The following is an 18,088-nucleotide window of genomic DNA, read 5'->3' as shown; positions in this document are numbered from 1 at the left end:
AAGTCAGGCGTTTTTAGTCCCCGGAATACTACCCCTCTTCATGCAGGCCTCCAGAAGTCAGACATGCAGAAATATATGTGCTTGTTTCTTATGATACTGTATCGCGATGACTTGAGTATGTGCTTATTTGTTTTGGGATAGTTCTTCGAGAGGTGAATCAATCTACGCTGTCCGTGGTGCTGAAACTGACCTTCCGTCCTCTGCAGAGCATTGAGCCAGAATTCGTGCTTTTGTCTCAGATCCGTTGGACTTCTGGAGCCACATGCAGCGATGAGTGGAGGCTGAGAAGATATAATAACTTAGTATCACAAAGTATCAGACACTGGGTGCGACCTGCCCTGATGTTATGTTTCATAGCTACGAGGGCTGCATTGTGAACGGTATTATCTTCCTCATTGCTTCCTGTAAAGCGATGGCAATGATTACATTGACACATCCAACTGACGCCCGTATACCCCATGCACACAACCTGGAGTGATGGAATAAAAAGGTGATTTAATCTCTCACTAAATTAAGATTTTCAATAAATAAATAAATAATTAAACATCTCAAATGTTACCCAATCTGGATTTAGAGGTTGTGTTACAAACTGTCCTTCCTTGCAGTCTTATTGCGCCAGTGCTGGCACACAAGAAGCTCTTGTTTTTGTGGTGTGTGGAGAACTTCTGGCGGCGTGCTTTAGTAGAGCCGGTCTGCATTGCGTCGAAACCCTCCAACTCCTCCTCCTCCTCCTCCTCCTGCTGCCCTCCCTCCCTCCCACCCCCTCTCGTTTCCCTCACCTCCCCTGCACTTGCATGTAAAAATGCACAGCAAAACTTGCTTGACATTGTGGGGAAAACATTTGGACCTCGTTGCTGCTGCTGCTGCTGCTGCTGCTCCTCCTGACTCTCTCCCTCAACTATCCATTTTGATTTATTTCTGCCCCGCGAGGCGCGAGGAAACACGTCCTGCCTGCCATCTGATCTACTCGCAAAAAAGAAGCAGCAGATTTCTGCTGATGCAGTGATGTCTGGAAATGTCAAGGGCTCGCTTATTGCACCTTAATGTATCTCTCCCCCCCCCTGAATTGCAGCGCAAGATTTCCTCCTGCGGTATACTGTAAGCTGCTCACACCACCGTGCAGCCGCGCAAGCACCTACCGACGCTGCAGCAGCTTTGCCTTTCTCTCTTTTCACTCCTTTTAATCTCAGGCTTTCCTCACTCACTTGATGTGCATCTTGTTTTGATCTCATCTCGCTTCGCCATCTGAAGGTATTCGAGGGCACTTTGTGGAGGACACAGTTCGGGTTGGTGATGAGCGGACTGAGGCTCTAGGCTTTTTAAGTATAGGTGCAATGTAAAGTTGCCACATGACACCCACTGCTGCCCTGCAGTTGGATGATTTTACTCGAGAAAAGGACGCATTCAAGACCTTTCAAGACCAGCCCACGGTAAGCTTCGAAACTGCTGACTTATACAATAATGGTATCGGTTAGAATATGTTCTCATCAACGGCTGTTGTTGATGCGAAGATAACAAACAAGCGACTGCATTGTTTTTCTATCTCGTAGATGCATTTTGCTTCTTTTTGCCCCGCAGTATATAGGCCTATAAGGTGTGTATACAAGTAGAAACATCAGCTGTAGCAGATGTTATGCGTCACATCATAGTTCAGGCTGCTTTGAGGGCGTAGGACAAACCATTGTCACGCTCCTTTAAGACAGAGAACCACACTATTAATATTTTAAATGAAAGTGCAGAAATAGCATAAGTGTATCAGAGAAACAGTCATTTATAGGAATGTAGAAAATACCATGTAATGCAAGGTGATTATCATTCACGACTACTACATAAATATTATAAATGTCTTTATTATATAAAAGTCATAGAAATTCCGCCTTTGGGTAGTGTTTTTACCTTTACTACCGGCTAACCGCACCAATGGCGGGTTGAGTGAAGTAAATAAATAAATAAATAAACTGCAAAAAATGCTGAGCCAGCAAATATCTTGGCTGTTTGATTCCATTATTTCCTCTCCCTCTCTCCCTCCCTCTCTCCCTCTCTCTCTCTGTGTGACAGAGGCAGCAGTAACAACAGCAGCAGATGCACTGGAGAGCAGCAATGGTCAAGTCAGCGAGAACCGCAGTGGAGCCGCACTGAGGCAAAGCAGCCAACCGGCCCCCTCGCATCTGGGGACGTCTCTGACAATTTAAGGGGTGTGGGAAGCTGAGGAGTGGTAAAATTGTCCCGAACCTGAATGCCTGCTCAGTCAGACTAACCGGGATCCCGACACAGCTCCTCCTTCTCCTCCTCCTCCTCCTCTTTCCCCGGCGCCTCTCCCTCCTCCCAAAATGACCGTGGTAGCAGGAGATAACATGGACGAGACCTCGGCTGTCCCGGGCCACCCTCAGGACACCTATCACCCAGACCACATTGACCACGAATGCTGCGAGAGGGTGGTCATCAACATAGCCGGCCTCCGGTTTGAGACACAGTTAAAAACTCTCTCCCAGTTTCCAGAGACTTTGCTGGGCAACCCCAAAAAGCGGATGCGGTACTTTGACCCACTGAGAAACGAGTACTTCTTTGACAGAAACCGCCCCAGCTTTGATGCCATCCTCTACTACTATCAGTCCGGGGGCCGGCTGAGGAGACCAGTGAATGTCCCTTTGGATATGTTCTCAGAAGAAATCAAATTTTACGAGCTGGGAGTGGATGCGATGGAGAAGTTTCGTGAGGACGAGGGTTTCATCAGGGAGGAAGAGCGTCCTTTACCCGAGAAGGAGTTCCAGCGTCAGGTTTGGCTCCTCTTTGAGCACCCGGAAAGCTCAGGCCCAGCGAGAGGGATTGCCATAGTGTCTGTGATGGTAATCCTGATTTCAATAGTCATATTTTGTTTAGAGACTTTACCACAGCTGAAAGAGGACCCAAGGGGTCGAATGGTGGCAGTTGGGAACACTACAGTTTATTATAAGCCAAATATCCTCACTGACCCCTTCTTCGTCATTGAGACACTCTGTATAATCTGGTTCTCCTTTGAGTTGATTGTACGCTTTCTGGCGTGCCCGAGCAAACCGGCCTTCTTCAAGAACATGATGAACATGATTGACATAGTGGCCATCATCCCCTACTTCATTACGCTCGGCACCGAGCTGGCTGAAGACCCAGAAAAAGAAGGAGTTGGGGAGCAGGCAACATCTCTGGCCATACTCAGGGTGATCCGTCTGGTCAGGGTGTTCAGGATCTTCAAGCTGTCACGACACTCCAAAGGACTGCAGATTTTGGGGCAGACCCTCAAGGCCAGCATGCGAGAGCTCGGATTGCTGATCTTCTTTCTGTTCATCGGGGTCATCTTGTTCTCCAGCGCTGTCTACTTTGCTGAGGCAGAGGAGCAAGGATCCTACTTTGGCAGCATCCCGGATGCATTTTGGTGGGCCGTTGTGTCTATGACAACTGTGGGCTATGGGGACATGGTCCCGGTCACTATAGGAGGCAAGATTGTCGGATCTCTGTGCGCCATCGCCGGAGTGTTGACAATTGCGCTCCCAGTGCCTGTCATTGTGTCCAACTTCAACTACTTCTACCACAGGGAGACCGAGGGAGAAGAGCAGGCCCAGCTGCTCAACGTCAGCAATCCCAACATCCCCTCTGAAACCAACTCCAGCCGCCGTAGTTCATCCACCGTCAGCAAGTCAGAGTACATGGAGATTGACGGAGACATAAACAATAGCATTGACAACTTTAGGGAGGCGAACCTCAGAACTGGCAATTGCACTATAGCCAACCAAAACTGTGTAAATAAAAGCAAGCTGCTTACAGATGTTTAGACACTATTTAGAAACGTTGGGATCTCTATGGGACTGTCATATGTGGAGTAGACCATCAGTTAGGAATGCTTCATTTACCTCCCCAAAGCGCCCTACGGCATTAGGCCTACAACTATGCTCAGCTACATAGAAAGGAAACAGAAAAATCAAAGCTCTTAGAGTATATGACAGGTAGATAGAATAATTAATTCTTCTGATCCTACAAATATATAGTTACATCAAAAAGAAAACATCAACTATTACGCATATACACAGCTCCCTGGAGGACGCAGAGCACACACTGTCTCATCAGACGACGGAGTGATGATTTAAAATCTTATGCATGGAGTACAGATAACATTTCAGCAAGTTGCACAATGCACCAGAAAAGTCTGCAGAGACATGTGAGCGCCTGCAGCCAAGTGGTAAGCGCGAAGAAGTTAGGTGACCCCCTGCTCCCTCCTCCTCCTCCCTCCCTACTGAGGATATCTACTATTCAGCAACGCACCTTATAGGAGGAAGACTGATCCCTCTGGTTTGGATGTAAACAGACGTTGATCTACTCGCTTCACGGACATCTGCAATGCTGCTGTTTTCCAGCAGATGCTGTAATTGTGATATCACCAAGTGATTCAATGCCATGCCCTTTAGATGCAACACAGCACAATGTTAAAGTGAGCTTCACACGAGCATGATTAGAGACTTTCCATTTTGATATCGGCATGCACGAGACATAACTCACATAATGGAAAGGATGTTCTTTCGAATACCTGCCTCCATCCCTCCCTCCCCCTCAAATCCCCCCACCCCCACCCCCTCCCTTCTCATCTGTTTTCATACAAGTGCACTGGATGAGTTTTTAATTTGAAATGCTAATCATTTAGAAGTATAAAAATTGAATGTTAAATCTTAAGGGAACAGAACATAAATGAGATCATAGCATGAAAAAAGTAACCTGCATTATGGTCTATCGACTAAGGTACTTTTGTATCCTGCTATATTTAATGCATGACATGAGTATTCTGCTTGTTGCAATTCAGGCACTCTGCAGTGCCCTATTGTCAGGGAAGCTAAGGAAATCAAATTCTGGATGTTTCCAAATTGCGATCAAATATATCCAAACCCACCTTGAGGATGCAGAGTTTCTAATTTAAAAGTAGTCGAAGAAACTGAATAAATATTATCAAAAATGCATATAATTATAATAAGCACCAATTACAGTATTACGTCAATAGTGCAGTGCATGGACCTTCTTTGAACAAGACAAGTTAACATATCATTACTCATGCTTCCATTTCCACATCAAATTTGAGTACATATTGGTTTGGAATCCACTAAAAATGGATCAATACCAAGTTTCACTTCATGTTACAGAGAATTATTCTGACATTAGTTGCTAGTGCCTTTATCCCTTTCACTAACAGGACCAGTGAAAGTGCCTCTGTGTACAATGGGATTTGTGAGGTTGAGCAGAGCTGGTTTACCTTCTATTTTAGTGTTGATACACTTTTGGTTATGATGTTAATGATGCTACACGAACAAGGTTGATACAGCAGGTGATTGTGGTAAAAGAAAAACAAAGAGAAGATGATCCATGGCAGTTATGCACAACCCAGTTTTCATGCCGTCACGCACTTAATTATGCCCTTAAGCAGCAATGTATTGTACTCCGCATGTTTACCAATCCAATTCAAAAGGGAATATCCATATGTTTTAAACATATTTTATTTATGTCTGTTGTTTTTCTTTTCGTGCACCATGCATCCTTTCAGGGTCTCTACCTCAGTGAGGTCATTGCAAACTTGCTGCAGAGCTGCAAGCTTCAATGCAGGGCTTCCTATACCATAATGCAAAATGGAACCTTAAGTGTAAACTGCAGACATGCAACCATGAATGTGAGAGTCCCAAAGCATAGCCTTTACACAAGCACTTAGGACAAGTAGTGTACCACAATCCCGCTCCTTCAGTTCACTTAAAGCTGCGCACAATCAGAACATTCATCTAGAGGGTTTGTAGAGATTGCTTGACTTTCCTATCGAGATGAGATTGACTGTTTTATATGTTGGTTTCTTTGAAAACAATGGTATCTAAAGTTACTGTTGTATCACCTGAATGTGTTCCAACAGATACGTGTAGAAGACAGGGGAAACGTTTGTGTTGTTTTTAAATCTGTCATCCTTAAGCATTATGATGCACGGCAAAGTGCAGCCCGTGCTTTTGCACAATTATGTTGTTTTGATGCTTGAACCGTTTCTTTTTTTTTTCTTTTCTTCTTTTTTGCAAGTGAGATTTTTTTCTTTTTCACAGTGCTTGCTCATACATAGTGCATTGTCTCTCAGCATATTGTCCCAGACAGACTAACTGCAGATAGATTTGTAAAAATACTACTTGAAAATCTCCAGCTACTGTACATCAATCTACACTCACTATTGAGATGAATGCACCCAAATAATAGTAAGATTTTTATAATGTACTGTATGATCTTTTTATTTATTTAGCACTCTTCCGACAATGTCCTGTAAAAGAAAAAAGAAGCTCCACTGCAGTGCTACTTGAATGTCATATAGTTGTTTCTGTAGGTGCAATGGCTATTCTTTGTGGTGCTCGTACAGGACTACCACTGTTGTCTTGGCACCATCACATGTTACTTTGGATTGTTTCCATTCTCTAATCCTTGTTCCTGTTTTGTTATTGCTGGCTGGTTGGTTAGTTTAGGGCACTGTCATTTTATTTGGTGGATCTTTGTACTGGACTGCTGAAGAGTGTCTGCCTCAGGTGAGGTACAAATGTAAGAGCCTTGCTAGGTGTCAGCCACTTATCATGAGAGAAAAAAAGATAGACATTTTGTGTCAGGGATCTTCAATTTGTATATGGTTTCTCATACAGAAAGACATCAATAATACCCAATAACATATATTATATTACTATATATAGATACAAGGAAATTATAGTAGTCTCATTAATGCAGCTATCAGGAAATTGTTCGCTTTGTTCACAAGTTTCTTGTACGACTTATGCTTGAAAGTAGTGGTGTGTGTAACATGTCCTGCAGAGAACAGCTGAAAATGAGGTGGAAAAAATACAAATGATACCCCTCACATTAGCAGTGCTGTGAGGGCATGTGTGAAAGGTGCTATGCATTCAATTACCCAACAGAAACATGCATTCTTAATAGCAATAGAATAAAAGATACTGAACTGTTTCTTAGATGCTTTTTGTAAAAAACAAAAAAAACAAATCTATTTTGAATGTGGGAGAAACTGCAATCACTTGACAGATAACTCACAACAGGGCTGTTTATGTACCAACCAATTACCCTCTGTTCTGTGATTTTGTAAGGTCAATGGGGTCAAATGTAAAGGCTGGCATTTTATCGAGAGAAACCCGTGAAAAGACCAAATATAGGCGTTGTAATAGTGTCAGTCCCCATTAACCACCCAGGTCGGACTGGAGTTGTTTTGCAGTCAGGAACAAAGGCTGCTGAAGGGTTCAGGCGAACGTATAACACAGTCCCAAAGGAACAGCCCATAATGCACTTAGAGAGTATCTATCGTCAGTTCACTGGACTGATCAGCCGTGTGAGAGAAAGTCAGAGAAGGTGCCTAAATTGTTTTACATATTAATTTGTTTAGCTTACTGTTAGATGTTAATGCTTCTGCAAACAAACACAAGTGAGAAGATCTGAAAAAAAAGAAAAAAAAGAAAAGAAATGATGACATTACCTGATTAAACTGTAAAAGAAAACATGAAATGTCATGAGAACAAAATGCAATTTAGCTACAATAAGATAGAAAAAAGTAACCACTATATACAGCAATTACGTATGGAAAAACAATTTTAATGTGTGTTTTTATTTTCTCCATTTCTTTGGGTGCCACTGTAACATGACTGATTTAGGAAGAACATGCCATATACTGGAATATCAAAGACAATATGTTCCTCTGGCAAGCCATGATAATGAAACTACTGTGTTATGATCAATTGCTATACACTAAATGATATAGACAAGAAGTGCACTGTTATAGAAAAAAACCTTATTGTTTGTCTTTTTGGTTTTAAGAAAAAAAAAAAAAAAAAGGATTCATTGAAACACCATGTTCACATTTTTTCCAATCTCCCCTGCTGAACCTGCTGCATAATGTATCTCTACAGAAACCTACTAATCGCAAAAAACTGCATGGTCGATGGAAGACTGCATGAGTTTTGCCTTTCAAACTGTGGATCAACTATAATACAGTTGCCTCATTAAAAAAAAAAAAAAAGAAACCCTTGCTTTCATCTGCACCAAGGCTTCCTGTAAGGCCCTGTTCGAAAGTTGACGTGAAACGTGTCCTCTGCTGGATTTCTTTAAAAGCACCTTAGCGCCGACCTCATCACTAAGACGGCGTTGGGTATCCGAGCCGTGCTCAGCGTCTGTGAGTGATTTTTGGGTTGTGCTATGTAGGCTCTGAATGTGAGCAAGGACATTAAGGGCTAGTTTCTGAAACTCTATCTCTATTTTTGGACTGAAATGCTCTTTCAAGTGACATTTTGCCCATCCTTATCTCAGTCTAGACTGTAGTGATACCGTGTTGTTGGAAACATGCCCATCATGTCTAAACAGGGCCTGAGCCACACACCCTCCTCTACTACATTGGTTTCAAGGCATTCTTGTTTGTTAAAGGCGTTGATGATGTTGGACTGCGTTCTGCCTGCTGAGGAGGCACTGAACAGGATCAAATGTTGGGATGTTTGCGAACCCCACTCGCCAAAGGTGATTGTTGATGAGAAGATTGTGTTTGTGTTAGAAGTGTGATGGCTATGAGTTTGTCTTTCCTGTCAAGAATGCACATTTAATCGCTTGTAGGGGAAGCTTTTGGAGCAAGGCGCAAAAAGGACTGTTGAACTCTTCTGCTCTTCTTTTCATCCTCAAGCAAACCAAACTCTGATTGTGTTATCTAATCCAGCCGTCATTGTCATGTTGTGTTTACCAAGGATTATGCTACAATGTGTTCAGTTTGTCAGATGATGACAAAGGCATGGTCTGTGATCTATGCAAGGGTTATTTAGTTTTTTTTCTTCTTCTTATATCACTTATGATTTCATCTTACATTAACTTCAATAAATTTTTAAGGATCCGCTGGTGTATGCTCATTTCGGGTTGGGGCTGGGGGTGTATATCTGCACAACAACCCACACAAATCAAAGCATCTGCAAATATGCTGCCAGAACCTGAGGTCTCAATCTAAATATGGCCTACTTCTGTTACAGTACCTCTCACTGAAGCCATTATCGGTGATTCACTGGGCAAAGGTAATGTTTACTTACTAATACTCCTGTCCCCGGGGGAGGCCTGCTTACCACTGTCATTCCCTCTGTGTTGTTTCACCTCAGGGGCGCGAAGAGCTCCGCTCTCTGCTTCCACCTTTAGTCAGACACATGCTGAAACACATTAGAGCATGACTCTGAGGTGCGGGATTATGAAGTTATTAACGCTGCAACTAACAATGACTTTAATAATGCTCCAATCACAATAACCGAATGCCCAAGACGGCGTCTTTAAGCTGCTTGTTTAATCTAAAACATGAAGATAAAACACACTAGACAAAGAAAAGCAAAATCCTCACATTTGAGAAGCTATAGTCCATTTTTGCTTTAAAACATCATTGAAATTGAGTATCAAAATAGTATTAGTATTAAAATAGAGTATTTTTGAGATACTAAGTTTTTGCCATCCATTTACCTTTCCAAGCATACTCTAAAACATATTGTACACTATGAGTCTGATTTTGACAACATGTCAGATCAAGATATTGTATATTCAATACACGCAGCTGTTGAGGGCAGTAACCCCAAAACACAGAACAAACAAACTCATCCAATCACGGAGCAGTCAAGTGATGAAACTGTAATAAGTGGGCGCAATTGTTGGGTTGTGAAAATGATTAATTCCCACTTCTGTCCTGTGATGGCGTGAAGCTGAATATTTGTGGAGAACATTGGACAGCAGAGGCATCACGCTGAATGCGGCAGCTCATCTGTCTCGCTCTATCTGTCCATCTGTCTCTGTTCCTCTCAGTTTCTCTGCCCGCCGCAGGCTCTCTGTTGTCTGCAGCCCGGCTCGGTGTTTGCTGTATGGTGACCTTAACAGAAGTGAGCCCTCTTCTTCTTCCTTGTCCTCTGCATTGCCCTCAGGAAATGCAGCACTCCTCACTCTGCAGGCAGCAGCAGTAAGGGTGGGGTGGGCTGGCGCCGGTCCCAGCTCACCACACATACTCTCTCTCTCTCTCTGTCTGTTTGTCTGTGTCTCTCGCTCTCTCCTTCTCCTGAGCGCTGTGAAGCTTCACAGGAACGTACAACAGAGGAGCTCGGTCACAGTAGAGGATGTCACACCTGCTTTTCTTAGTTTTCTCTCTGTGTTGTTATATTTCTCGTACCTGTATGCACACACAAACGCAGGGATTCACACATCCAACACCATGACGGTCAGACAACAGTCTATATGCTCACATTCACTTTTTCCATGTCCTGCATCACCATTCGTAGTTTTACATTTAAAAATATTTTTATCTTCATACCATGATTACCAATGATTGTGTGATGTGAAAGTTTAATCCACACAGCCAGACGCACCTTTAAGAAGCATTGTGGCGTCTTTGAGCTTGATGTTGTGGTTTAAACTTTCCTGGGTTGGTTTATTCTCCTTGCTCTCAACAACACCATCCAAGGCAGCTTTTTTCAGTCCTCACCTGCCCAACACCAAACAGAAGACACAGATGGAGAACACAGTGGAACAGCTAAAGAACCAGATATTTCCATCTGGAGTTATAGGAGATCAAAACAGAGCTAAAGAGAAAGTGAATATTGGACCTTAAAAGGCTGGAAACAAACTGCTGGATATATAAGCAGGTCATTTTTTGCCATAATAATATACTATAACGGTGTTGTTTGTTCTATCGCCCCCAAGTGGCCAAAAAAATGTATTAATGGAGTTTTGACATCAACTTTGGTTATATATTGCCATGCTATATGAAAAGCTGTGATTAAAAATCATCTTGTTCCACTCTCTCTCTATAACACACACACACACACACACACACACACACACTGTAAACTGAAGACACACCACTCCATAAAAAAAAAAATTGTAAATGTAAACTATTTTCTGTAAACTAGTACCTGTTTTTGAACTATGTTTGGCTGCAGAGCACATTGTTTGTCAGGGAGGTTCAAATGCTCTCAATTCTTATTGATTTCTCCTGCACGTCTGTGGCACCCACTTGTACATCTTTATATAAGTCACAAATATATAGTAACATTGTTATAAAACACAGGAGTTCAAACAGGAGTTAATTGTGCATTTTTTTTCAGGATTTTACATTTTCTATCCAGTATTTACTGCATCATGTTGGTGGCTCAAAATGAACTGCAGTGCCCATGTTTATGGTCACAAAGCATGTCGTATCAATGATTAAATACGGGCTCATTTGTGGTTCTCTTGATGCTTTTGTTTACAACAAGAAAAACATTGATTATCACCTAGAAAGTTGACTTCGCACACTTCCTGGTGCATGTTAATTGGACGTTTCGGGACAACCTGTGTACTCGGGTCAGCCTTCGCACGTAAATGAGAAACATATAATTGAAACTGTGGCTTAAACCAGTGTGTTGGTAATCTCTGATCAGCGTGTCGGACTAATTGAGGTGCTGTCGGTCAGTGGTGTAGGAGGCCTCCATCGAGCTTAATGCCCTCCACGCTCCACGCTCTATCTTACAGCTGCCTGAACACAACGGCCGTCAGCTGTGTGTTGTAATCAAGGAATGAGTGTTTACAGCTGTGCCTGCATGCAAATGTACTATGACTGCATGAACGCATTCCCTCACTGCCTCTGTCTTTCAATCTGTTTCTCACACACACACACACACAGACACAAAAAAGGCTGATTTGTCCGCGTCAGGCCTCAGGCTCACTTGATATTCCTCAATCGATTTTTATTTTTTTTTAAACAGGAACTCATCCTATATCCCTTGTACAAAAGGCCATGCCATTCCTGTTGACGTCATCCAAAAAGTTTCTCAAGGACCTTTTCACTGTGGCCCGATCAGCTGTGCATGCACCGTATCGTATCATTACTCTGTATCATATCACAAGTGTCTTCTGGTGTCTTCATCGTTGTGTAAAACCAAATGCACAGTAGTTCACCTCTAACAGCTTCATATAGAGTGGATTATGAACGTTAACAATGTGCAGAATAGCTTTGACAGCATTATTGGATCTCCCATGCTTTTGCCAAAGCCTTTCGGGCCTAACTCTACCCCACCCCAAGGTCCAAGCCCACCCGCCTCTCTTATTCCCCCCCCCCCCAGATCCCTGAGGCCCTCTCTCTGGCCCACTTCCTCTTTGCATTACTACCTCCATCAGGCCAGGCTGCTGACACACTTGTTTAATAATTAAGGGCACGTCCATAATTTCCTCATCCTTGTGGAAGTCCACAAATGGTCTCTGTGAAACTCAGGCCAGTTAAATGTACCTCTTTAGCTCGGGCCACTGGCAGCCCTACCTCACCGTAGTGGTTCGGAGAAGATGATACAATCCAGGGAAGGTGTTGCTGGAAGGATCAGAAAGAATGAGTTCATCTTGAATTACCCACTCATCTTTTTATCCGTTTATCTAATTTCTATTGACGTAGACGCGCTCACACATCCTGTGGTGTAGCGTCTGCCATCACACCGTGTTCTAGGAATAATGCATGACGGAGTACATTAACTATAAACCAGCATCGATATGTCTGATTGTCCACCGTCCCTCCACGCGCCCCATAAAACAGTCAATCTATAAACTGATGAGTCCATCTATTCATCCACTCATCCATGAAAAGAAGCAGTGCTGGAACCAGAGTCTACAACTGTGCTGGCAGCTCTGTGAGGCTGTACTTTGGGACAGCGGTGCTACATGCTACATGCTAACTGGCTCATAATGACAATGCCAACATGTTTAGTAGGTATCATCTTCGCAGCGTTCTCCATTCGTGTGTTAGAAAGTGAACATTTGTTCATACGCATTACACAAAGTAGTACAGCTGAGGCTGTTTAAAATGTCATTAGGTGTGCAGGTTTTTGGTCATAAACCAAATTATGATTGGATGCTAGATACATTCATCCTAAGGGAAACATGAATGTCTTGACCTGATTTCATGGCAATCCAGCCAAAAGTTGTTGAGACACAGTCAAAAAAACCAAGTGGTAGCAAACCACATGGAGGAACTGGAGGAAAAGTCAGAGGATGAACAAAGTCAGTAGGAGCCGAACCCACAGAAAGAGCACATTTCCATAGTGGGCTAGGATCTAGTCTACGATTACCGTTGCATGATGCCAATGGGCCCAAACGTCACAATATTGGTTTTGGATGAGTTTGTTTCCTGTTTTATTTTGTGTCCCGTGTTTGTTTGATTTGCTATCTTTTTGATTTCAGTCACTGTAACCTTTTTGTTTTGGACATTACTTTATTAAAATCACTGTTTTAGATCCTTCTGCTCCTGGTGTCTGTCTGTGTTTGGGTCCACCCTGTGTTGTCTGTTTGCCATACCGTGAGACCAAACAGGCTTTTCACCATAGACTTACATTGAGAAAGAGTCTGTAAATCAGCAGATATATTCTTTTAGGTAAATCAACACCCCAGTAAGAACACTTAAATAGCCCTTTAGGTCCTAACATTTTTAAAATGCACAAATAGCCAAATCCACAGTTATTTTCGTGCTGCCGTTCATGCGATTGAGCCTGAGACTGCGGCTTGGAGATGGTTAAAAGAAAATCTCAAGCGCTCACTCTGTGGGTCCATACATACAGTCACCGGAAAATCAGATGAATTTTATCACTCTGCAGTCGAGCCGTTTTGGTTTCACGCACCACTGAGCAACTGGAGCCCGCCAGAAAAAATTTAAACTTTTGCCCGAAACTGTAGATTAATTCAGTTTGTTTAAGATGTAAAGGCGCAGGATCCGAGATTGGGAGCATTTTTGTTGCTTCTCATCGGCTCTCAACATGGCCGCCGTCTCACAAATAACGTTGCTGTGTACATTTCGGCGAAAGTGCTGACAGAGCTAACAGTTTTTACCTGAGGGATAGCAGAGTGGCAGACGTGAGCTAACCAGCGGGGCACGTGTACTAAAAGCATGCGCGGCAATGTAAAAAAAAAAGCAAGAGGAAGCTCATATGGCAACATGCACAGAGTGAGAGTGACTTCATGCTCTCCTCAGGTAGACACTCCTCCACTTGATCTTTACATAGATAATAGTTGTGTGCTGCTATATAAATGAGAATGTTGATTACAGCTACTTTAAGTAGTGACACTTAATTACTTGTTAATAGCCATGTTCTCTCCTACCGTCTCTCCGGCCTGTGTGGGATCTGTTGTCAATGTGTCCTTGTGGCATCAGGCTTCGTGGATCTCAGTTTACATGCTCCTCCTGACCAGTGTGCAGTGTCAGCGTGCTCGTCTGGGGGAGAACATTCAAAACTTAACATCAACAAAAAGCGGCACTGCGACCTTCCCGCTTCAGTTACATCACCGCACGGCGCTCAAGGACACTGGCATCAACAAAACCACAAAAGGATATCAGCATGAGGCCAGGGGCCGTGCGGAGATACACTTGCTGACTAGTCTAGAGCGCCAGCAAAGGTCACTGTGATGCTAGCAAGAGTGTGGAGTAGTTGATGCTATCAGAATTACTGATGATCTTTTAAAGGATTAGTTGGACAATTTGGAAAGTGGCTTTTTCTGCTACGCCATCAACAGGTTAGCTTAGCATAGCACGAAGACTGTACACAGCAAAGGTCACTGCGATGCGAGCAAGAGTGTCGAGTAGTTGAAGCTATCAGAATTACTGATGATCTTTTAAAGGATTAGTTAGACAATTTGGAAAGTTGCTTTTTTTGCTACGCCATCAACAGGTTAGCTTAGCATAGACTGGACACAGGGGGAAATTTTGTCTAAAGAGATCATTTGCACTTATTAACAATCATGGCATATAACTCATAGTTGCCATAACTTCAGATATTGTACAGATTTAGGAGCTGGTATAGCAATTTCTTTAATAGATTTTTTACCTAAGCCTGGCTCGCTGTTTCCAGTCTTTAAGCTAAACTAACAGGCCGCTGGCTTCAGCGTAATATTTACAGTAGAGATATAAGAGTGGTATGAATCTCCTAATTTCCTAAAATGCCAAATCATTTTATTTAGGTCACTGGGCCAAGATACCTCCACTACCCTCCTTTATTTAACTGGACGTCTCGCCGACAGCCAGTCATTCATCTCCTGCAACACATTACTGCTTTGTTATCATTTCTCAAACTTCATTTCTACATCTCAGTGTGCTTAAGAACAGAGTTTAACCTTATGTGTCATTTTAAATAGGTTAAATATTGATGCCCCATGAATAACGGCCAAAAAAAGGAAAATAAAACATGCATGTCTTTCCCCTGAGGACACAGAGAGTGTCTCTGTGTCCTCAGGCGAGGACTTACAGAGACTTTTGTCTCTGTGTTGGACAAAACCCAGCGTCCATGTTGCACTACATACAGACCTCATACAGCAGAGCCATTACGTGTTGTATGATGATGGAGGAGCATGTCAGTGTTCCTGGCCAGGACACATTAACTGGACTGCTGGTGGAGTTTACAGTAAAGGCTTGTGTGCACACTGCAAGAAATATTCACCTTATTGAGTCAGTAATAAGTCTCAATAAGTCTCTTTAAATACTTTGTTTATGGAAAGCAAGAAAAAGACATTACCGAGAAATAATCTAATGTTTCTTTTAGTTTCAGAAAATGTAGATGTTACAACTCTGCTAAGAGGTGGAATTATTTAGTCCTAATTCTACTAATTTAACTACTGTTTTTCAGCATTTGTTATTAAGCCACCGATAATGTTCACGATTAATCAATTGATAGTTACATTTATAAAAGATAAGAACATTATATTTTAAAAGCGCTCAACTTGACGGAAGGCGGCAATTTCTCAACAAATAAACTGAAACCACAGAATAATCTCAGTTTTTGTTTACCCAAGAGAAAAACAAACAAACAAATTACCAAAATAGATGACTTTACTGTTGACCAAATTGTCAACGAATTGACTAATTGTTACAGCTCTCGTTTTAATATCTTAATATGAGACTGCATAACCTGTCAAAAATAGTAATTTCTTGCAGGGAATTTTTTGCAGTGCAGGCAGGTCCACTGGTGAGAGAGCCTGTCAAAGGCTGACAAATGGAAAGAGTGCTTTCTGCTGAGAGTCGTCCCTTCTGCCTCCTGGCAGCCAGACCAGGGAATTATGTTATATATATATTATACATCATATATACATATACAGGATATATAATATATATCATATATACAGTTCTCGTCAAATAATGAAAGTAATTGATGGAGAAATCAACAAGGTTGTAATTGAAAGAGGGAGTCCAAAGAAAATATTAATAAGGCTTTTTGTAACTTCTTTACCAAACCGATAATTTTCTTGCAGAAAGTATAAACTGCAACTGAGGCTTTCCTCGATTGTTTCTCACAGTGTTTTGTACAGTGTGCTGCAGTATTTAGTACATAATATCTGTGCAGAGGAGTGGTAGTGTGGATCCGTTGTGGCGAGAAGCTTAAGGCAGCCTTTCTTCATCTCCAGTGTGAACAAAATACAGCAGAACCGGAGAGTTCTGATTCACCTGCGAAAATGTCACTGAACAAGACGCGAAACACGCCCACACGTGATACATTATTATGTGTTATCTCACAATCCATCGATGCCTCTCGGCACAGGCAGCTCTCTCTCTTTCAGGCATTGCACTTCAGCTGCTCTGCCCTCTCCACATGCCCTCACAGCCGCAGTCCTCAAGAAAAGCAACATTTCAGCAGTTTAACAGACTGAACCCCTGCAGAGGACAGAGTGAACCATCAGGGCTTTCTGCTTGTCTCCATGAAACACCTGGCCGTGGTTAAATGCTGTTTGTAGACATTTATTTCCCTATACTCAGCATACTTTTTAGCTGGACATTTAAATGCATGAAATTGAAGTTGCAACGCTTTCAAAATATCAATAAAAATAATAATTTAGTACATTTTTGTTGATTTTAGTCTTTGCAATATGCAAATAAATAGGTGATTCGTCACAATTAATTATATATGACCTCTTTTGCTTCATAATTCACCCTCACTCCTACAGTCCTGTCCTTCCCCTTATGATAATGAGCATGAATATGCAGTTTCAGCAAAGCACGCAACTCAATATGCTAACCATTCGTTCTACACTGGCTGTCACAGGGCTCATCATAATTGAGTTTGGCCAAAACACTGGAGATAATTTTCTGTAGCCCTAGAAAAATAAACAGATGCTATTCTTGTCAGGTATGCCTCATCACAAAGACACCTCCATTATGTTTCAGTGCAGCATCTGCATGAGTGTGTGTTGGCCCGGGAACACTCTCAGCAGAACCCCCCCCCCACCCCCCATCTGTGTTGCTGCTGACTCATTGTCACAGCTCCTGAATCTGCTGCCTGCTTGCATTATTCACACACACACACACACACACACACACACACACGCACACACACACAGTGCCTAAAACTAGAGGGCCTGAAACCAGAGGGGGCTGATATTAGAGGGTCCAAAAACTAGAGGGTGTTAAAACTAGAGGGGGCATGAGACTATAGGGGCTGAAACCATAGGACCTGAGACCAGAGGGTCTGAAACTAGAGGGGGCTGACATTAGAGGGTCCTAAAAGTAGAGTCTTAAAACTAGAGTGGGACGAAACTATAAAGGGCCTGAGATTAGAAGGATGAAAACTAGAGGGGGCTGAAGCTATAGGACCTGAAACCAGAGGGAGGGAAAATAGAGGGGGCTGAAACCAGGGGGCTGACGCACGAGGGCCTGAAACTATAGGGTCTTAAATAAAAGAGGGTAGTTTCGGGTTGTCTGTTTTGCCCTCATGCGAGCTACACCAAAGCCAGAGCAAAAAAATATGAACAAAAACATATCGTCAACTATTTTGATACTTCTCTGGAGTCTGTCTTTTCATAGAGTACAGTCATCTCAATTTGGTCAAAGTCTCAGACTAAATGATTACTTGAGAAAAAAATAATCCTAAATTGCAGCCATAAGCAAGAGTAAGTTTGGATTTGCTTCCTGGGAACGGCAAAGAATAAAACAAATACATTGTAACTCATGTGTATATTGAGTCACCAGATTCAGACATCCAACAGTAAAAATAGTGAGGCCCCCGTACGAGTATCGACCGTGCTCCTCTCCGTGTCTGCCAGAAGACCTACAGGATAA

General features: G+C 42.5%; 1 protein-coding gene across 1 annotated transcript; it reads left to right on the top strand.

Moving 5' to 3' along the window:
* The first annotated feature begins 788 nt into the window (after positions 1 to 788).
* LOC117732370 (potassium voltage-gated channel subfamily A member 1-like) lies at positions 789 to 7,469 on the top strand. Its single transcript, XM_034535275.1, has 2 exons — positions 789 to 1,430; positions 2,059 to 7,469. Exon 2 carries the CDS (start codon positions 2,331 to 2,333, stop codon positions 3,804 to 3,806), a length of 1,476 nt encoding a protein of 491 aa, XP_034391166.1. The 5' UTR covers positions 789 to 1,430; positions 2,059 to 2,330; the 3' UTR covers positions 3,807 to 7,469.
* The last annotated feature ends 10,619 nt before the right edge of the window (positions 7,470 to 18,088 follow it).

Source organism: Cyclopterus lumpus, chromosome 6, assembly GCF_009769545.1.
Source record: "Cyclopterus lumpus isolate fCycLum1 chromosome 6, fCycLum1.pri, whole genome shotgun sequence".
NCBI lineage: Eukaryota > Metazoa > Chordata > Actinopteri > Perciformes > Cyclopteridae > Cyclopterus > Cyclopterus lumpus.
This window is presented reverse-complemented; position numbering and strand designations above follow the sequence as displayed.

What these genes read in the sequence shown, in the direction of transcription:
- LOC117732370 (XM_034535275.1), top strand. Translation starts at nt 2,331, where the DNA reads ATGACCGTGGTAGCAGGAGATAACATGGACGAGACCTCGGCTGTCCCG.